Genomic DNA, 22,489 nt, shown 5'->3' on the forward strand with positions numbered 1-22,489 from the left:
ATGCATGACCCGAAAAGCGCGCGCCGCTGCTGGCGCCAGTCGTCCAGGTCCCGCATGTGCTTAGGGGCGCCGAAAGTAGAGCCCTCGCTGAAGTTGTCGCGCCGAGAGCCGATTATACCGAGGGCACAAGCGAGCGACTGTATTGTGCGCGGAGGAAGCGTTTTTCGCGCGTCGAGGCTGCAAAGAGCGACACGCCTCGCGTCCCGGAAGCGACGCAGGCGCGTGAAAGGCGTGAAAGCGCGCGGCGACGCTGGCATACGCGTGAATGGAGGCGAGCGGACGGCTGGAGGGGAGCGCCTCGAGAAAGTGGCAGCCGTAGTTCGATTGATTAGCGTGATAATTGCGACCTATAGGCAGTACAGCATTCGATCTGGCAGGAGAATAACGGGGGCAAAGTGTCAACGTTCGCTCCAGGCCGCATAGGAGGCACTTCCGGTGCAGTTTCAGCGGCAGCGACTGTAAGTTCGGTTAGACATATTAATACCTCTATTGCACACACTGCAGAGCCAGGATATATAGGCCAGTGAAACTTTAGGGAATACTTTCCCTATAGCCATCAATGTAACGCCGAAAGCGATACCCCAGACTGAGTGATAGGATTTCGAATTTAATGTGAACCTGTAAGTGCTCGACATTGCGTTGCCAGCTGCACAACGGTGCACACACAGGCTATATAACGTGGCGTATACAGTTAGCTTTTTGTATCGTAATACGTCGTTCAGACATACCTTGTTGCAGGTGCGGCCATTCATGGGGAAAATGTAAAACACGTTCTACTAAGCTGTCCTAAGTTCGAACAGCAAAATAACCTTCTTTGTTGAAATTGACATGGTATCTATAGTAGTAACACTCTGTACGTCCTTGTGTGTTAGTGTTATGCCGCAGCATTCTATGTGAGCTTTAGATTGATTGTTGTGCTGTTTTCTTTCCTATGTTGAGTGCTGTAGTTTAAGCACATTTATGAAACGTGCTTTAGTGCCGGACGATTTGTTTGTCTGCTTTGTACATTACCTCACATTCTCATCCTTTGCTTATTAGACAATCTACTGTTTGTGGAAAAGCCGGCGACACAACAGTTACCAACATTCCCAGTATCATTAGAAAAAACCATCAGAATAAAAGAACGCTTCGGGCGACGGCCAAAGCGATCAGGCCGAGTTTATCCGAGCTGCATTCTTGCGCAACTTAGTGAACGAAATATCTCTCAGACAGAAGCAATATACGCGGGCATGAGTTTACAAGTACAAGGAAGGCGGGCTGAGTTTGGCTCTCTGCAGCGGTCCGAAACACCCGTAAGCGTAAAGCTCACCTTTCGGCACAATATCCGGGCACAAACCCCAAACTTGTCTACAAAAGGCATTCCTTCGCTCCTAACACGCTATGTTAATCCGCATGCATTTTTCCCACCCAATCAAATAAACGCGCATTCGCGATGGGGGCCCCTCTCAGTCATCTTTAAGGCGCGGCTATACCTCTGCAATGCCGACTTCATTTGCACAGAATTGACGTTGCATAGCCGTTCTGCTAGACTGCAATGAAGAATGTCCGAGCTTGCCTCGCCGCACCATTCGAGGTCTGCCACAAAGCAAATAATGTCCCCGAGCGCAGGCAGCAGCTTAAGATGGGCGGGTCCTCGCTCAAATCGAGCAATAAACGAGACAGATTTTTTTTCTGGAATTTAGATACGTTTGCCTGGGGAAGTCAGGAAAATGAACGGCGCCAAGTCACCCCGGTACACAATGTATTTCTTGCCAAATGATGTGGTCTTAAGGGAATATATATTTGTTTATATGTGCAGTCGGCAAAGTTGCACGCGTTCCGCGCGAACTCTGAAGTTGTGTCCATTTTTTGGCATCTAGCGTCTGATGGGAATGAAGCGTTGCGTTGGTAGGAAATTCTACAGCGGAGTGAGTGCACTTGCATGCGACGCACGCAAGCTTCGTGGGCATTCAATCATTCTCGGGTTAATTAGTAGGTTACGCGGCTCTTAAACGCCTGAAGCCGGCAGTACGCACTACGACTCGTCTTTCTTCATTTCCGCATCGTTCTCATTTTAATTTACTGTCCAATGCAGGATGGAGGCGTGTCCCAGTAAGCAACGTTCAGTTATCCATTTCGCGCATCGGCTGACTCCGCTCCACATGGCTGCACATTTCGCGATTAATCACACCACACGTGCGTGCACACGCTTCAACGTAGTTCATCTCACGTCACTTCGCTGGCACTATACTGAAGTACGAAAGCCGACTCGCTTCCAGGCTGCGTTACCCGAGGTCGCACTCTTAGTTCTACATGTTGCATGTTATAATAGGGAGCTAATTTTCACCCCCGCCGTCGCACACGTCTCGCTAAACTGGCAGGCCCTGACGCTATCGCTCGATACGCCCGTATTCACTTCTTTCGGAACGAAACGCGGACGCGCCAATACAGAGGCTAGCGGGAGTCTGACGTCACCACCACGGCGCGCTCGCAAGTGGGTCGCGCGCGTCCCAAGAAGCGGCAACCACGGCATCAAAGCCACCCAGGGGGGTCCTGCCCGCTTGCACGGCCCGGCGCGAACAACACGCGAAACGTTGCGATAGGCAACGCAGGGCCGTCCCCGGCGCGTCCCACAAAAAGAACGTCTACATCTCGGCGGCAGGCGCGCGCGCCACCGCGGTGTTGTACGTACAACGCCACCGAGCTATGAAGCTATGGAGGGGGGGTTGCAACAAGAGCGTGACTCGACCACACGCTGCTTACAGCGAGGCACTCGCCGCTGCAATACGCGGGAAAGAAGTCTTCGTTGTCGAGCGTCCTCCACGTTAAAAGAGCGCGGCGACCTTGCGCCCTTCGCTAACAGGCGTCCCGCTGCCGCACGCCGAGGTGAATACGCGGTCGTGGCACGCGTCCCGCGACAGCGTCATGCGGAAATTTAGCCGCCTTTGGACCGCCGCTATCGGACGGCAACGCTGCTGCCCTGTCCGCTAAGAAGTGCGCTAAGGCAAAACGAAATATATTCTCGGGTTTTACGTGCCAACACTAGGGCATGATTATCAATTGTATTGTATTGTATTGGGTTTTATGGCGCATAAGCAACTTGGGCTATCATGCGCCAAACACATGGTATAACTTATTTCAAAAATTGGGTATCCTCAGCGAGGTCCTTGTCCGGACAAGGCCTCTGAGGAGCCCAACGAAACAAATGAAGACCTCAGCCTTCTTCTCAGAACTGAGGCATGATTATGAGGTAAACCGTAAGGGGGAGGGGGTCTCCGGATAAATTTCGACCACTTGGGGTTCCTTAACGTGCACCCAACGCACGGTGCAGGGGCGTTATTGCATTCGACCCTCAATGGAATGCGGCAGGACCGCGGCCGGGAGTCGAACCAATGACCTCGCGATGAGCAGCGCAACGCCGTAACCGCTAGGCCTTCACGGCGTGTGAAATGGGTGTAGTTTGGGCTTCGCTGTCAACCTAATTACATGCTCCTAGTAGCAGTACCTGTACTTATCTTTTATTTAGTGACTATAACAATGATGAATGACGCTTAATGGCGCGAAAGCGATATATACACAGGTCACAGAAATGACATTTACGAGTAGGGAGCGCAAGAAAAGAAGAGTGCGAGGTAGGAAACAGGACGGGAGCTTCCTTGACCTCGTCTTGTCTCGCGGTGTACCACGTACTCATAGTGAGAGTCATTACCAGCTAGCCGGGTGTCAATTCTATTGTCACAAGAACAGCAGCTAACAATAGCAAACCTGAAAGACGGCACTCTGATCTTTCGCTCCTTCAGTGAAACCTTGTATATATCTCTCTAGTGTGTTCGCGTTTATGATTACTGTGTATTTCACAATTACCACCCAGCATCTGGAGTACCAAGCGTGCCAGGCGATCAGCCGAACTTATATCTCCAGCGTGTCGTTAAAGTTGATATTATATATATATATATATATATATATATATATATATATATATATATATATATATATATATATATATATATATATATATATATATATATATATATATATATATATATCAATCTGCGAACATGATCGCGCTGATCCTGATACATTCCAACAAATTTACTGCGTGGGCATGAGTGAAAAAAAAAAATATTGACCAACCATCTCGAGTCCGTGAGATTTAGTGTCGCTGTCGCCGGGTAGACCAATTGATCACTGAAAGTCTATACGCACATCTCTAAAGACGACCGTGCAGTTCTACGTATCCTTTGGCTCGCGTAATTTCCGTTGTCCTCGGACGTCATTATTGCCGTTGACGACACCACGATAAGGAATTACGCGCATTACTTGGTATACAGAAACGCAAGCATGTGCTGGCAAGCGGCACCACGCAGCGTCAGAGCATAACATATTGCAGTTTCGCTTCGCGCACATCTGGCATCACCGCTGTTTCGTTATTGTCGTTATTATTTCGTTGAGAACGAGAGAAGTTAAGGGGCGCTTTAGAATAGCTATGAGCAAGTTAACCGTTGCCAAGCCCCCGCGGGCCTCGGAATGCAGGCGTGAAGCAACAACGCTCGTTTTCTCGTTGGCGACGGCAGGTGCCGTAACGTCCCGGAGAGGGAACACCTCCTTGGAGTTGGGCATAGTCGTTGCCGTCGGTGCCTTGGGCCTGTGGCACAGCTTCAAAGGGATGCGCGCGTGTACGGGAGATCCGGTGGCCGCCGTATAATTATCCAGCGTACGGGGGCGCGTGGACGTGTGGCGGAACGAATGAACGAGAGAGAGAGCGTCTTATTACGTGCCTCTGTGGTTGAAGGTTTGCACACCTCGCGCATCGCATGTCCAAAGTCCTTGCTCGCTTCAAGTCCCTCAGCGCCCGACAACGAGGCCTGGCTGCTCGAGGGCCGCTCGTTATGTTAAACAACGTTTGCATGCAGAATGGTTTCTTATAGTCGTAATCGTTTTTCCGGTTGTTGCAGCTGTCTCGACGCAACAATTCGCTGAACAGTTCCGTTCATTTATTGTGTTTTTCTTTTATTGAACAGGTTTACGCAAGGGAGCAAGGAAGAGGCATACAGCCCTTCAGTTTCTCGGAATCGATTTATGTACTGATAGGCAAGGAATAGCGGTTGGAAGGCGCAGGATTAACTGACCACTTGAGGTTCCTTATAGCGGGCAATTATAGCGGGAGCATAACTGACTACGTACGGTAATATCGAATGTTTACCTTATAGAGTACACAACGAATGGCGGGTGCGATAAGGGTAAAGGCGGGGCCAGGCAATCTACAGACCATCTTTCGGCCCCATTTTAATAGATCGCTTATCACCTATAAGAGCCAGGCGGACTTGGAAGGCAAAGAGTTCCACGTATAATCTGTTTCTTATTTTGCAGCGACCCCAAACATCCGTTCTGTGAGGCGGAGCGAAAAAAGGGAGAACGGCCAACGCAAGCACTTCAACTTCTCAAAAGCAATCGCTAAATGTAAGCACGATGCGTCACCTCGGTCCTCTTCCCCGAAATCCCGCGCTCGGCAGATGACGTAACAGAAAACGCGTCGGATTAATCTTGGGGGAGTCTCGTGAGCCTCTTGAAAATGCTCACAAGGTACAGTCACTGGGGCGTGCCTTCACTTCCCGCCGTTCTCTATTCGCTACAATAGTTGGTAATCCTCAAACCACGTCATTCCCTTTTTGACAGGATACGCTTTGTGCCACCGGTATATCGCAACTCGATGCCCGCACGTGCAATTTCTTCCCACATTTTCCGTCATTCGTCGCTAAACGAATAGCCCGCAAGCGTCGTTCGATACGCAAAACTATACTGTTCCCAGAAGGGCTGCGAAGGAGGAATACCGTTTTCATGTATACGCGTACGCCCTGAAGGCCGATATTTAAAGCTTAAGAAAACATCCGGGACTCAAAGGCGCGCACAACACAGCCATGTCGCTGCGCGAATAAAAGGGGCTACAGGGACACAATCGGTACATGATTCAGGCCTCGGAACCCGCCCGAATAGAGACATAACCAAGCAGACACCAGGGCTGTCACACGTGCGAGGCACCATCTCTGGCTAGCTACTCCTCGCGCCCCCCACCTTCTCTCTGGGCCCCACGCGTTATGGCGACAAGCAACAGGGTAACAGCGCATATACGTGCGTGCGCCTTGCACGAGGAGGCCAGAAACAACTAAAGGACTGGGTAGAACGACCGGCAGAAGCTGGGGCGCCACAAAGCGATCCATCAGCATCGCGTGCCGCCGAGGACCGGTCTTGAGCGAAACGCGAAAAGTGACACCACGCCACCCCTCCCGATGCTGGCCCGCGATGCGGGCGGGACAGAGATTTGGGAGGGGGCCTCATCGAAGCGACGGCTCCGAACCAGAGAGAGAGAGAGCAAGCGTCGGACAGCATCCGAGATAACGGCTGCGCATGAGCAGAACGGGTGTCAGCGGCTCATCTGCGCGGCAGCTGCGTGAAAATCTGCAACTTGTTAGACGTGGAGACGTACTTGGAGAGGTCATCTATATACTCATCAGCGGAACTTATATGCGCTGTCTTATCTAGGTTCGTTGTATAGATGGCGGAACAGATTCAACTGCTTTCCCGTCGAACGGGTAAGTGCCACTGATAAGCACACTGCGGGTCATAGAACTAAGGCGGCGTTTAGACTACAGCTTATTTGAGGCGTTCAATGGCACGGGCTATGGAGCGGCTTAAGGTTTCGATTTTTAACTAAAAAGAAATGCAAGAAGAAAATTTAGTTTGAATGAATCCATCCTTCCACACATATCCCTGAAGATTCATTTTTTTCTCACCTTATTCGTTGTAAGTGGAATATCGGCTCTTGCGTAAATTGCGACCAGTAGTTTAGTGCTGTTTAGTGCGTACTGCACGGTTTCTGCATTCACTGAGGTGCCAAAATCGAGCGGGCAAGGGAATTATGTAATAAATAATTAAACATATAATCCAGGTCTGGAAGTCAATGTTCAGTTGTATGATGCATGCTACGCTTTAACAGGCACTAGCCATTGATTGCGCACGCCTAAGGGTTTCAGAAGTTACGTTCCCGACGAACTATGTTTACCCGAAAACTCAAACTCCTTTGTACACTTTCTGCTTTCTCTTGTGCGCTCCTTGCGTCCTTTTGTACGCCTGGCCGATAAGTGCCCTCCAAATCATTTCCCTGTTTCTAAATCTCCTCAATAAAGCACGCAAATTCCGTCGAAGCATACACCGCGTACGATACTGAAGCGAACCAGCTTGCGCACAGTATACTCCTGCCCTCCCACTCCAGCTTACACGGAGGCGTACGGTGTTCTACGCGTTATGAACGAATTCCAGGTCTTCCCTACCTCTCCTATCAGCTCGGCGGTCAACAGCGTAACACGGTTAGGCTATCCGCGCTTTTAACGACGCGACGGCACGGAGCCTGAACAGCGGCTTTCATCGGAGGCTCCGCGAGCCACAGAGGTAAGCCAAACACCAGGACAGCAGCCGTCATCACTTGCCAACATAAAGACAGCGCAGCAGCAGGCGGTGCAGAAAATGAACTCGCAGCGGGCGACTACGGAGTCGGGAAACACGCTTCATTTTACGATTCTCTCTTCGTCGAGTGCATAAGCAAACAGCCTGCGCACCCTGCACGTCGCCCGACCGACAGACCGACGCATCGATGGACGAGAGCGCGTGAAGAAGACTTCGCACGCGTGCACGTGATGGCAGCTATCGGCTTCGTCCTGCCAGTTGAGTGCACCATCATAGAAGGTTCAACCTACTTCTCGTACTGCAAGGAAGCAGACTGTGCTCCCTCAAGGTGCTCACTGCAGACTGTTAGTTGAGCTCATTCTGCTCGATCGACATATTCAGCGTCACCAGAGGTTCCGCGTTATCCGAACCTTTGCCTCGACCCGGACAGCAGCACATCGCAGGGCCTCTCCTTTTCCCTGGATAAGTGGTTTCACCAGCGCCACACATGCGCCCCCTTTACTGCCCGTCTCTTGCTACAAGGAAGCTTGCTTGGCGAGCAAGGCACCGTTCACTTTAAAGCACGCGCAGAAATTAACACACACAGGAACGCCCTCGCGGTAACGTCAGGTAAAGAAGTGAAGCAAGCAGTCGTAGTGGCGCTGCACGAAATTACCGCCGACGGTGGGGGGGTTGCCAGTGTGCTCACACCGCGACCCTTCTCCATCCGTCAGCGGCAAGCGAACCAAGCAACGCAGAGAGCGGGTCTCCCCGACGAAAACCGCCACCAGCCGCATGGAGCAGCACTACGATCACCCCAGTCAACTCCACGAAACAAAAGAAAAAAGCATGCAGAAATAAGGAATAAGCAAACAAGGAAGGAAGGAAGCCGTCGAGAGAAGAGCAAGCGTCTCCCCCCTCCCACCTCTGACGGTCTCGCATGATCGACGCGCGGCGGGGGAGGAACGGCCGTCGCGCAGGCTGCGACGAGGAGGGGGCGACGCTCGCCAGCAGAGGAAGGAGAAGGACCGGCTCAGCCTCTCGACCTTGTCCAAGGACGCGCCACGGCACATCGACGACGTGCGGGAAACTTGGCCAGACGACCGACGGGAGGGAAATGAAACAACGCCCCGATGGTGTTGTTGCTGGTTTGTTGCGGCCGCCGTTGCACGAAGCGTCCACGTGCGAGCGCTACCCCTCGAGTAGCAGGCACTGTTCTTCCCGAGGTCGTTCTTAAGAAGTTTGTTAGTTTCTCGCGGATCTCAGAGAGAGAGGCGGCCGCTTTCTACACTGCGCTGCCTTGTATTCGCGAGCTCCTTTTCTAGCGCCTTCTGAAACGAGGCAGGTGTGCGTGACACGTTACCGCACCGCCTACATACCTGTCTCGGCTTGGGTGAACGCCGTCTTTATTGTTCTCCCGTTGGTCCTCTCTCCGTCGGAAGAACTCTCTCGCTTCCCCCCTAGGCCGCCCTCTCATGCACGGCCACCACCAGAACACTGAATTTGCCGTTTTCTTTTTGTCTTCGCTGTGCGCACGAGCCAAGCGTGCGGGTGCCTCCACCTCGGTATGGGATACCAATGAGAGAGAAAGAAACAGCAGGAACGAACCTCGATTCTCTGTAGTTTTACTTGTGCATCTTCCGAAACAGGAATTCGGCCTTCGCTGCCCGCTGCTTTTAGGGTCGGACCGCCAGCGCATTCAAGAGCTGAGGGCCCTCGCTCGGATCGACCCCGCGCGTGCGTTGCCCGCCTATATAGACAAATGAAAGTATGCGGCGCCGAAGCGAGATGTTGGCGAGAGATATTCGGGCGGTCGCCGTCTTTATTCTTCGCTCGTCCGTCGAGAGTAAGTACAGCTCCTACGTTTCGTCGCGAGGCGCATCGTCAAAAAAAAAAAAAAAAGGAGAGCTCGCTTCCTTCGCTCCCTCCCCCTCCTCTTATGCCGCTGTTTCATGGAGCAAGCCGCCGATATCGGCAGCTGAAGGGCAGGGCAAAAGACGTGCTCAAGATGCTCGAGACGTCCACACTCAATCGGATGAGAGCTTTCTCCCTCTGGCTGATTCGCGGGGCATTGCTGTATAGCCAACCGCAGGGAGCCGGCCAGTTCACAGGCGTGAACGCGCGCGCTCTGGCGCCAACGGGCATCTTGCGGAAAGCTGGCTTTTTTTTTTTTTTACTTCGCGCTGGTCTTTCGTGGTTGTTTAGACAGAGCGAAAGTCGAGGCAAGCTCTTACGCGGATTACAAGGCTTTCGCCGCTGCACTTTATCGACGCGGAACTGATAAGGCGATAAAGCGACACGGAAGAAGAAACGTAGCAGCGAGACACCAACACATAGCCGACGGTGACCAGAGGAGCCTTCACTGAACGTAACAATATAGGAGAACATCAATCACTGGCTTCTGGCGCGCGAACAGTGCAGGTATAAGAGAGGTACTCATTGCTTACGTAAGCAACAAGAACGAGGAAGAGAAGTTCGCTTTTGTTTAATATACCAGATGTCTGCCAATTCTCAGGGTATGAGTAGCCGTTCTTAAGGACAACAGTGGAATTATTTACAGAGAAATTGGAGAGATCGGCTTCGCATGGCGTTGCTGAAGGCTGCAGCTGCGCACCGGAGAAAGGTTGAGGGAAGAACAAGGAGTGGGAGTAGATGTTACGTTCATGACTGAAGATCACGTTCTATGTAAAAAAGCCTGCGTAAGGCGTACGTTCTCTCTCACATTTGCAAAAGCATACCATGGCCACAGCGCAGCGGCTTCGACGAAAGCTGCGCTGCTTGAGAAAGTCACGAAACTTGTCGAAAGTTTCGATTCACTGCAAATTACACTTTTGCTGTTTGTCCGGTACGCAGATTGTTGAGTCAACTAACTCTTGCGGCCGTTGAACAGCAAGGAAAGCTATTACGTGATGTACGCGCATTGTTCAAATTACATCGGTTACAGAAAGCACTGCGTAACATTCAATTCGGGCGTGCAGACAGACCCTACAGAGGGTCGTGGAAGCTCCCGCGGATAAACGAAAGAAATTCAAGACGTGACGTCACACTGCCGCTAAAGATACGCGTTCCCGTCCGAACAATCAATTGGGCGACTCGCGGTCATTGACCACGCGTGCGTGTAACAACAATAACGGCCACGATAGCAAACAAGTATGTGCAATCTGGCAACAACACGAACACACACACACACACACACACACACACACACACACACACACACACATAAAGACGACAAAGACGTACAAACCAAGAAAAAATGTGGGGTGGTCGAAATGTACGCAAGGGAATGGAATGAAGGGCGCTGGCATGCAAGGTTACGGCACCCGTCTCTTTCTTGGCACAGGCATCTTCCTGCGGAAGAGGCCGCCGCGCATTTTAACGAGTGCGCGGGCCACATACAAGCGCAGCACAAGCAGCACGATCAATCTGAGGTACCTCGATAGCACGGCTGTTCGTTGCCATCGGCAAAAGCACAGGGCTGGCAGCGTGTAGGCACCCCGCACTGAATCTGTGCGCCCACGCAAGTCGATCCGCGGCTGCCCTTTGGCATATCGCGGTGCGGCGAAGACAACCGTCGTGCGTACTGTGTACGTTTTATATATACGAGACACGCCTACACGAAATCAGCGCGCTAAGCGGCACGGACGCACGCTTACAAGACGCCAGATTACTCCTGGGCCGACCCGCCGTGGTTGCTCAGTGGCTGTGGTGTTAGGCTGCTGAGCACGAGGTCGCGGGATCAAATCCCGACCACGGCGGCCGCATTTCGATGGGGGCGAAATGCGAAAACACCCGTGTACTTAGATTTAGGTGCACGTTAAAGAACCCAAAATTTCCGGAGTCCCCCCACTACGGCGTGCCTCATAATCAGAAAGTGGTTTTGGCACGTGAAAAACCCATAAATTTTACTCCTGGGCCGCATAGTTTCAAGACGAAATTGCAGATGTGTGTTGTCTTGGCGTGTGCGTTAGTCCTCCTTGCCACAATGGCAAGGAGGACTAAGCCAAGTTGGCTTAGTGCTCCGACTGTTGTCCTCTGGTTCACGTACTCGTACGAATTGTTTGTTGGGCTGAAATTCGCTATTCGGTTTCTTGTAAACACTAGCAGGTCGGACCAAGCCGGCGTCGGCGATAGTTTTCTGTCAACCCGTCTGGAAAAAGTTGGATTTACACGCTCAGACCGCTTGGAGAGATGCTTGTAAACGTGGTGCGGGCGGTAAGGCTCAATTCGACTCGACCCATTCGCGCAGAGTTCGTGCAAACGAAGCTACATGCATAGACGGTCGCATTGTTTCCAACAGTGCAACAGCGCGCTTTTGGGGCTTTCGGAAGGTGCCATGTCCTGGAGTCCCATGATCGTAACACTTCACTCTTACAAGCGACAAACGTCTGGTTAATGACATCGCGCTATTGAGTAAGCATTTCATCTTCAAAATAAAAAGGCAATCACACGAAAGACGTTTAGCCTTTTTTTTTTTTTTCGCGCCACATGCGTTGCATTGAACGCTCTCCGGCCATTCCACTCATGGGTGAATACGCGTTGGTCAACGCAACGGCCAGGCCCAAGGGACACAGTGGTGTTTGTTAACGTCCGAGAGTATGAGGTAACAGGTGCAGCTGCGCTAAGAGGTCGAGTTAGTGCGGACGCCGTAATGGTGGTAGCGCGAGCTAGATAGGGTGCCATGCCGCGTCCCTTCAGGATAGCGAAATCGAAACGATCATCATCAGCAGCAGCAGCAGCCTATTTTATGACCACTGCAGGACGAAGGCATTACCCCTGTCCTGCGCTAACCAATTCCAACTAGCACACTACGGGCCCCTTAATGAGCTAAGGGTCGAGCACGCAACTTTGACGCTACAACGAGCACATATCACTCCTGCGAGTGGGTTGGACGAGCGAAAAGCGCGCGAGAGAGCCTTTTCGGCGGTTGTAGTAATTACAGAGTTGCGTAAACTATGCAGGCGAAGCAAGAGCGCTTTATAACGGAACAAGAGGGAACGAGACACGCACGAACGCTGGCTATAGCAACCATATTGTTTATACGTAGCGAAAGTCTACATATATGCCGACGTCTATCGAGCGCATGACAGCGAGATCCGTTAAGAAAGATCACGTTCGAGTTATAACAACTAATTCTTCGGCAGAAATACGCAGGGAAATACGACAAACCACATTCGGGTATAAAGACAACTCTAGATGGACTTGTCACGGTTTGAATGCGATTTGTAAGCATGCGCTTAATGATAAGCTCGTACACATAGCCTTTCACTGCGAATAAACATTACAATTGCCAAGCGAGCACTGGAGTCTGTCGTATCTTCTTGTCCTGTTCAAAAGTGCTGTTTCTTCGCAAAAGTACGCATACCAACCGGCCCAAGTTAGCACACCGTTTACAGAAAGTTGCATCTAGCATTTGAGCAAGCATGCGGCTCAAGGCATGCACCCCTCTGTGCCGCTCAGGAAACTGAAGCACGTTCTTGAAAAAAAAAAAAAGAAAAGCGAGAACCGAAGAAAGCACGTCATTTACATGACACCCGAGTCGCTCAACAAAATGCCACACTCGGCGATCAGCCGATGGGAACATTCACGAACGAAAGTAATCCTGGGAGATGTATACATATACACACACACGAAAGGGCGCGGCTGATTCTCGTGGTGCGACGCTAAAATATTACTTCAACCACGCCCGATGCGCCTCGTCGCGGACACTGAACCGGGCCAAGAGATGGAAAGGGTGGTGGCGGGGTGCAGCTCTGGACAGAAAGCGGAGCGGAAGGCGACCCGCATTTGAAGGAGTCTGGGCGATAAATAAGGGATTCGCAAAATGAAAAAAAGAAAAAAGAAAGTACGGTGCAAATAAATAAAGTGGTATGCGAAATACGTCCTCCGCGGGCAGACAGACCTTAAACGTATACAGATCGCTGCATGTTTGTTGACCCCCCACGGATTGCAAGAGGCATGTCGGCGATTGCGGCCATTGTGCTTAGGCCGACCTCGCGAAGGCACGACTGTTTGTGCTTTGTTTTAGTTAGACACCACCAAACTGCCTGAAGTAACATCACACATGTATACACCGAGAGTGAAATTGGGCTAAGTAAAACGCGAGTGGAGTCGACTTGGAACCGCGCTACTTTCTAGAAATTACATAGGTGTCGCAGCAACGCAGTGTAGTACCCGAGCACAGACCTGTGGTGCTCCGAAGACACGTGCACATACTGCGATGTACAACGTTGATATAATACGTCGCGCTGTAGTAGGCGGACTTCGGACCTGTGCGGCTGCCTTAACAAGGTCGCATGCTATATAGCTGGAGTCAAATTTGACTGCGCTCTTTAGGTTCTTTCTGCCATAGCTTTTGTTATGTTTTGTTAGATTTGTTTTGTTGCCATAACTTTGCGAAGTGCTTGTGTTTTTAAGCCCCCTTAGTTCTCTTCCGGGCGTCCTGTAATCAGGTGATATAACATTAGAGACGTTTAGCTTGTACGCTAATCCGGTAAACGGGAGCGGTTTGGGCGGGTTACCGGATGGTCGGGGCGTAAACGTGAGCGGTGAAGCCGCCTGGTGTTGTAGAGCTCAACCAGACAAACGCATAGCTAAAACTGCAGTAACTCACCATATCCTGCTTCGCCACTCGTGCAAATTTTTGGCAGCGCCGTAATTGTGAACACGATTACGCCACTGTCGAATATTTACCCCAGCAGCTAAGCAGAATACAGTAATTAGCTCTGTGGTTGTGTGGTTGAGCTTTGCGCCACCAGCTGGCGCCACCGATCGGGCCGCTCACCTTTACGCCCCCGCTAAACCGGAACACCGCCCGCGCTTTCCCAGATACCGGACGCGCTAAAAGTCCCTATTCACCGCGCCAATACATCTTAATACAACCTACATGGGAGCTATTTGACACTTGCACTTCTTGTGTACGTGTGAGGACACCATTATTCTGCGTCATACAGCATCGAAATTCCGGCGCCCATAATAAGTCCTAAAGCCCGCGAAAGCAGGAAGAAACAAAAGTAGTAAAAAGAAAAAAACGTCACGAAGTCCGCGTACTTCATTAACTCGTCGTGCTACGAGTCTGGCACGCGTGTACATTTGTGTTCCTGTGAACCCCTGCTTGAACACAGCAGTCTCTACTGGCCATGTTGCTGCGCGCTTGCCAACAGGTCCGTACAGCGAGGTAACCGAGTTCTGGTTTGACGTATACGCCGTAGAAAAGAAAATATTTGTACAATAAAACGGGGCCAGGTTGTGAAAAACACGCTAACAATGAGCCGCTCTCCGATAGCTCTCTAAGCATCGCCAGGTAGGGAGAGCGGGGGGGGGGGGGGGGGGGTCATTGAGCGCAGGTGCGAAAACCGGCGCTAAAGACCTTCCCGCTGAAAAACCGACAAACCACGCCGACGGGGCCGGCGGCGGGACACCGCTAGCGAACGCGGTGCGTAACTCGTCGGCCTACTTTATAACTTCGTAAACGACCGGGCGCGCTGAAAGGTCTCTCAAACGGGCGGACCGGCGTAGAGCAACTTACGGGACCCGGGGCAGTGCAACTGCACAGCGGGAGGGCAGAAATGCGCCGACCGAGCGATTCGATTGAAAGAAAATACAGAAGAAAGAAAAGCAAAGCACACCACCTCCGCTAAATGACGGATAGGCGAAAATGTTCTTTGCCATTACGCATTCTCTCTCTCTCTTCTTCTTTATATTCTACCACTCTGGATAGTTTCTTAAAACGTTCATAGCAGGAAAACAGAAATACAAATAACGCCCGCGAGAAGTGACACAGCAACAAAATTGCCCCGTCACGGCACACAAAGCACAAACTCGAGGTCAGCTCTGCACGCTCGTGCCCCGTTACGTCCACCACCGCTCCGCCGTGCTGGAATACGGCACGCGTCACTTCCACCAACAAACGGCACGCGCGCGCTGTACGCCGCCGAACGCAGCACGCGCAAAACACCACCTCGGTCGGCCAAGAAAAGATTAAAAAAACGGAAAAACGGGCCACACAAACAAACGACTATTCTAGAAACGCTCTGTGTGGCCGAGGCCACAGAACGACGTTAGGCGCGGGGTCCCCCAAATGACGAGAGAATTAAAGATGGAAGACGAAACACCGACGTCGTTCCGTGCAAGAAAGAAACGAAAAAAAAAAATGAGTGGAAGAAGAGGCAGCGCGACCGTCGGTGACATCATTTGACAGGCTATACGTAAAGCGGGACTCCACATTCACGCCGCTTTTATATAAAGGCGGTCGCCTGTATTCTTGCGCCAGTTGTGAGGCGACTGCATCTTTCTTTTTTGTTCCTTTGTTTCATTGACTTCGCCTTCTTACGCAAAGCCGAATGAAATCAACCCCGGCTTCCGCCGGTCGCGGAGGTGTGTGTGCTTGGTGCGCGTCGCAAGGCCTCTGAGTCAGGCGTATCGGAGCATTTGAGCACATTGCGATAAGCCCGCGTCGACGTCGTCCTGTTTTTCTCGGTCGCTCGTATAAGAACGTCGTCTTCGGCGCTGGGGGCAGTCAGGAATGTCGTGCTCGTAAAGGTGGGCAATTCGCCTCGCGCGCATACTCATGCGCATACGCGCGTATTGTACATACGAATATATGTAGCACATAAAGTCGTGCTTTCCTGGAACTGGAGCTACGTATGTGGTTGAGCCCCCACCCCGATTTCAATCTCGGAAAGAAAGGATTCCAGAACGAAAGGCCCCGCTACGCCTAAAGCACCCAACGGCGGTTGCGCGCGCGGACCTCTGAAATTGGCTGGCAATGCGCGGCGGGGGAAATTCCCGTAATCCGCAGCGCGGTATCTGGAGTGTCCTGCACGCATATATACCTTACATTCTGAACGAGGTATTCGGATCATGCGGTTAATATCGCAACCGGAATTCACCTTACTGCTGCCGGCGAGTAACTTGTGTGTCGCTTTTCTTCCGCGAGTTTCAGTATTCCCCGCAACATCTAAGGAGCTACTGGGCTGTAAAGGTCGCGCGACTCTGCGATCCAGACAGCTTGCAAGCGAAAGAGTCGTGTTAAGTACAACATACAAACGTGTCTAACTTTGGCACAGTGAGCGCAAACCAACGTACTTTTTCTTTTTTCGTCTTCGGAGACTAAGCAGAACGACAGTATGCTTGTGAGCAGCACTTGGCAAAGCGAGCATAAACCCGTCGTAATGTTTACCAGCGAGTCTCGGTAAGTTGCGCAACATTGAAGTATGACGCAATGCGGAGGAAAATGTGTTGCGCCATCACAGCCTGATATGAAGTGGAACGCAGGAAAAACCATTAACGAACGTCCGGACCGAATGTTCCTCAAAGCATCCGGCCAAGATGTCTTTATCGCCTTAGCAGCTACTAGTATAGGCGCTAGGTCCATGATTCACCCCGAATGCTGCGGGCACCACTCAGTGGACGCGCCGCCGATTGGAAAACAGACGCCGCGAGGCTCTGCAGGCTGCAGAAGATTGCGCGACGACGCAGAAAGAGACGTTACGGACTTCGCAGCGTACAATCTTATACCGGGAGTTGGCCAAACGGCCGTGTACCCTCCGACTAACTCGAGGCGCGCTGTGTACGCTCTTCTTTCGCGTGAGCGAGGGCCCTCGTTCCGAAGAGTTGTGGTAGCCGCAGCCCAAGAAACAATTTGGCGGAGAACACTCCCACCGCTTAACCAAATCAAGTGGGGATGCGAGAACTAACAGGGACCCGCGGCCGGGTACATTAAAGGCGACATGTTAACCGCGTTACGAGACCTTCAAGAAACCAACAACACGCAGCAGCGCTCTCCCTCGTTCGCGGGAGGCATTAATTTCCGCCCTATCTGGTCCAGAGAAAGAAAGTGCAAGGCTGTCCCGCGTGGCCACAGGGTGTGTGTATGCAGGGAGCACGCGCGATATAGCCTTCGCGCGGTGGCTGCACCTCGCTCGTTTTCTAACGACAGGGAAAAAAAGCGACGAGACTTTGCTACCCCCCCTCCCCCTCCGCCAATCTTCAACGCGGCATGGACTGCACCGCTTGTACCAGGGGAAGAAAAAGAGGGGAAAAAGAAAGAAAGCATGCACACGGGACGTTCCGAACACACGCTATGTTGGTTATTGTAGAAGAAGGAGAAGAAAGCACAACGAAAAATTTAAAAAACAAAGAGCGAGCGGGCTCGTAGCAACCCCCTTCCTCCTCTCCAAGTTCGTCGCAAACCAGCTGGCTGGTCAGGGAAAGGGGAGCGCAAACGCATGTTTCGGAAGAACCAGCGCTGCCTGCAGCGGGCCCTCACGCTCGTTTCTTATTGCTTGCGCCCTCCGAGCCAGCCAAGCCAGAGGGTATTAGTCATTCAGTCGTGCGGGGCTCTGGAGTGGAGAAGAAACAGAAGCACAAAAAGCAATGCGTGCACCCACGGCTAAAGAAGAAGTCTCTCCTCCCTGCCATCTCCCCCTTCTCGCGCGAATTTGGCAAAGCGGCAAAACAAGAGAAAAAAATGAGCCAGAGCGGCAGAGTACAGAGAGCCGGCAGTTTTCCTCTCGCTCTCTCCGAAGGCGGCAGTCGTTAAGCAGGTCGGAAACATTCGCCCCCCGGCCACAGCCAGACATGTCGCAGATGCCGAAACGTCGTCGTCCCCGCGAGCGCGCGGGCCCGAGAGAAACCGCGGCAACAAGCTGCCGGCTATAGTTGCTTCTCGCTGGGGCCGTATACAGACTCTTCAAGAGCAAAGGCGCACAGGCAAACAGACGTAGCGGCGACACGCTAAGCACACTGACGAAGCAGCAGGAATTCCAAACATCAATGCAGCTTACAAATCCCACAATCACGATTTATGGAATTGGGATAGCGATTTGCGCGAGGAGAAGAACGCACAAGGGCCCGCTATAATTGAAAAAAAAAAAAAGTCACAGAGGACGCACAACGTATCAGCCGTCCACATCGGCGCATGTTTGTCGTCTGCTGACTCGTCCATGTCTAACCGACTAGCCTAAGCCAACAAAAGGCTGGGCTAGTTGGTTTCGCATCCCTGCCTAGACCTCACTGTCCGGCATCGAGCAGCGCCTCCGGCTATTGAGCTTTTTGTGCATTCTGCTGCGCCGACTAGGACGACAGGGCACGTTCTAACATGACTACGCGTATGCGATGGGACGCCGAGAGTGAAAAGCTGTCTGCCTGCCTGCCGAGTCTTGGGAGAACACAGCCGAAAAGTACCCATCAACCGCTCCCCCTCCCCGCCCCCGACGGGGTTATATCCCCTATGGTTCCCCAACGCGCCTGTTTTTGAAAGCCTCGCGTGACGACAATGGAAACGGCGCCTCGTCTTCACAATGAACGGCGGGGAACAAATTGAAAGGGGAAACTGAAGGAGAAAAAAAAGATGAAAAAGAACAGGACCCTCGTGCTTTGCCGTTGAAACCAGCGTTTCGAGGTGATAGCAGTTCGGAAGGGCAGGTGAAAGCCGTACGCTTTTCGGTGCCAACCGCCTCTTGATTACCATGGCGGCGAGCTTAACCAACCTACGTATTGACTTGGGGTACACACGCGTGTGAAGCGTTCGTGAAACGTGCTAGGTTCAACGATTATAGAGACGCTTTTGTGCATCTGTATCTCATGCGAGTTTGACGTCACGCCCATCTGCAACACGCTAAGCTGGCTCCGAGAAGGAAAGAATGCCAGCTATCATCACATTTTCGACACAGTGAACAGCCTTCCAAGCTTGCACACGTCCATTGCTTAGTAACATCAAATAATTCACACAGCGCGCACGCACGATACATTTTGGCATCGTCACCGTTGAGAATCGCGCGCTGTCGAATCTGGAGCCTGTGTAGCTGGGAGATAAATTTTTTACGCGAAACTTGTGTTAAGACCAGCGCGTACTCCAGCAGCTTGTCTGCACGCCTGAAAGCGTGTCGTCTTGGTAACTGTGGACACAACTGAGAACACATACCTGCTGCTTGTTGGCACTTCGTGACAGCGACAGTCCGGCGCTATGCTATTCGAGCGCAACGAATTTTTTCCTCACGACTTTTAGCTCACGGCACGCTCCGAAGGTGCTGCTTCCAAATCCACTGCACGTTGTTTCTTCGAACACAAGCTGAACTGATAGGCGCGTATGCGCGTTCCTGCCGACAGCAGCGTGGGCTGGGCGCGGAAGACGCACTGGCGTGCATGAGTGGCTTCACGTATGCGCTGTGTTTGAACAGCGGGTTTCCGTTTCCTCTGAATCATCGGCGCACGTCCCGAAGGCCTGGCTCTTGAGCAAAAGTTTGCACTGCACTCGGGGCACAGCGACTGCAGTGATAACGGTCTGGAGTGACTGCAGGAAGTTTTCTCTCTATTTAGGCACACGTACGTACTGCCACATAAGCCCGCTAAACACGGCAGCTCAGCTTTCCTCTCGAGTGCTCCGAGTAAACATAGGCGATTTGTGCAACCCAGTCGTCCTAGCGGTTTGCTGTTCAGCTGTTTGAAGTTGAGCCTCCACTGACGCTTTGCGATACGACCAGTTGATACGACCGCGAGATACCTGGCCATTCACTGGGAGTACTATATCAAACGCAGCAACGAAACGATAGCGCCACACAGCTCCACTCTATCGGGTTGCTCTTTATTGCCGGGCTCTGGCATGATCTGCCATGGCAGCGCCGTTCGCTCGTTAAAGTGAAACTGTTCAGCGAGTTCAGTGCTTGATTATCAGCTAAAAATGACTGAACACTCACTTCATGTCTCCTTCACGCAGCGACATTCGCGCGGTCAAGCCTCACAAAGAGCGCCAAAACTTTTTCGAAAATGCGCTTCACAAAGCCAAGTAGGAGAGGAGGAGGCATCGCGCGGTCCAAACGGTCCAAGAGCGGGGGCTCGCACACAAAAAGCCGCGAAGGTATTGTCAACGAAGAACACGAGCGCGCGCGCGCGCGCGCGCTTTTTCCCCGTACGGGACGTCCCAAAACGAGAACGCTCTGGCCAGAAATACGGCACGGATCTTGACAACGCGCTAAGGTTCTTGCGTTCGAAGTAAGTACATCGCGTCGTCATCGAACCCTGCGCTGTCTTCATTGGGCCCGCGTGCTCTTCGTAAACGGGATGTTCCAGCAAGATAACGCGCGCAGCTGGGAAATCGCCGCCCGAAGTCGCACTATAAACACATACACGCACAAACAGGTCGCACCGGTATGCAGGACGGCGTGCAGGACACACACACACACACTCACCCCTCTTCAGCTTTGCCGATCCGGGCGGCGTCGCGGTCCTGGCCGCGCCGGTCGCCTCGACGAAGCAGCACCGCGGCACCGTCGACGCCGGGGAAACAACATCCACGGGACCGCCGGCACCACGCGTTTCCGAACTGAGCGCCATCGCCTCTTTGGCCGAGCCGCAGCAGCACTCTCGCCGCTGTTGCCGGAGCCGCACGAGAGTCGCCGTCGGACTGGCGCTTCTCGAAACCGCCGCGCGGTGGACAAGCGGCGCTGGCATCGCGAAAGCCGCCGGCTGCCCTCTTTCTCCTCCCCCGTCATGGTGGTGGTGATGGCGGTGGAGGAGAGAGTCAACTTCTTCCGGAGGCAGCCGACACAGGCGCACCAGCTCGGGAGGTTCCGGAGAGTGTCGCTTGAAGAAACGCATCTCGTTGTGTCTTTGGAGGATGGCTCGGGCGAACGGGAAAAAGTAGGAGCCCTCTGTGGGAATAAGGCCCGCAGATGGTGGCAGTGGAACGAGGCCGGGCGCCTTTAAACGCTGAAGGCTTCGCCTTGTTCAGCGGTGGGGCCTCGGGCGACGGAAGACCTCAGGGCTGCCGCCACAGCTGTCGCCCTCCGGCGTCTCCTTCTAGGAACGGGCTCGGACCCATGGCTTGCTCGCTGAACCCCCCCGTCCGCGGCTCGTAGTGTGGCTCTCGAATGCGCCGCTGCCACCAGCTAGCCCGTAAGTCTGAAACGACAAAGGCAACAGGAACAAATGTCAGCGAAAGAAGAGAAAGTGTTGTTTCAGCGTAAACGCATGTCTAAACAATCTGGCGAGAATCGACGGCGAGTGGAACGCAGAGAGGGTGCTTCGAATATGCCTCACCAGCTGGAGTAAGCGCTTTCGGAAGGAGAAAAGACGACATCCCTGGGCTAATCTACTTTTTTCATTATTTTGGTCTTTTTTTCATTTTTAATCCTTTTTTCTCTCACCTATCGCATTCCTTTGCCCCTCCCTCTGTACAGGGTAGCCAACCGGAGATAATCTCTGGCTAACCTCCCTGTCCTTCCTTTGACTTTCTCTCTCTCTCTCTGGGCTAAGCGAAGCGAAAAGGTAGAGAGAGGGGGGACTAAGCTACATCAAGGGGACTAAAGAGGTAACGTCATTTTGAGAAATACGAAACTTTTAATTAGGAGGCCAGTAACTTATCCGTACTTTTAATTAGGAGGCCTGACAGGAAGCCAGTAACCTCCTTTTGTCCTGGCCCACTGGCAATTCTATCTATTGTCCAATAGAATGAATAAATTAAAGGAAAGGGGTGGGGTGAGATAAAATTTAAAAGCTGCGGAGGCTAGTCTGACAGCAAGTGTGACATGTTATTTCGGACGAACAACGGGTGAACAATGACGCGACACATACTTGATAAGCACACACATCATACCCGAAGAAAACACGGGACTAAAGAAGCTGTAGTTTTTACAAAAACATGACGGAGAAGAAAACGTTTGGCGAGATGGTTGAAATAATATCGCTGAATTGGCCCCAACTCCAGTACACGTTCTTACGCCTGTAAAGTTTCACGTTAGTAGGCAGCTCACGTTCGTAAGAAACTGCCACCTGCTTCACCCTGACCGACGAACGCACTGCAGGCTGAACGAATAACGCAGCTGCCAGTACAGACGTAGATGCTTCAGGCGTACGACGGCGCGAATACAGCAATCTCCACGTTGGATCAGCGAAATATGTACAACGGGTGTGAGACGCGGTATTGTATTCTTCATTCATGGAGTGAACGACCCGTCTATTATTATTGCCATAGCAATAATGTGGACACGCTAAGCGAGTTCTTGCCGTCGGCTTCGCCATGAGGTGCCGTATATATTTAGGTATATGTATGCTATATACCGCGCCATGC

The 22,489-nt window shown here is 52.2% G+C and overlaps 1 protein-coding gene across 3 annotated transcripts in view; it reads right to left on the reverse strand.

Moving 5' to 3' along the window:
- The window catches only part of a (arc), a 221,854-nt gene that overhangs the window by 36,783 nt on the left and 162,582 nt on the right, over positions 1-22,489 (reverse strand). For all 3 annotated transcript variants that reach the window (XM_065452070.1, XM_065452068.1, XM_065452069.1), the window contains one exon: positions 20,610-21,321. In XM_065452070.1, the coding sequence (XP_065308142.1) occupies positions 20,610-21,018 (409 nt within the window). In that variant the 5' untranslated portion in view covers positions 21,019-21,321. The remainder of the gene's footprint in view (positions 1-20,609; positions 21,322-22,489) is intronic.

This window comes from Dermacentor albipictus, chromosome 2, assembly GCF_038994185.2.
Source record: "Dermacentor albipictus isolate Rhodes 1998 colony chromosome 2, USDA_Dalb.pri_finalv2, whole genome shotgun sequence".
Classification (NCBI taxonomy): domain Eukaryota; kingdom Metazoa; phylum Arthropoda; class Arachnida; order Ixodida; family Ixodidae; genus Dermacentor; species Dermacentor albipictus.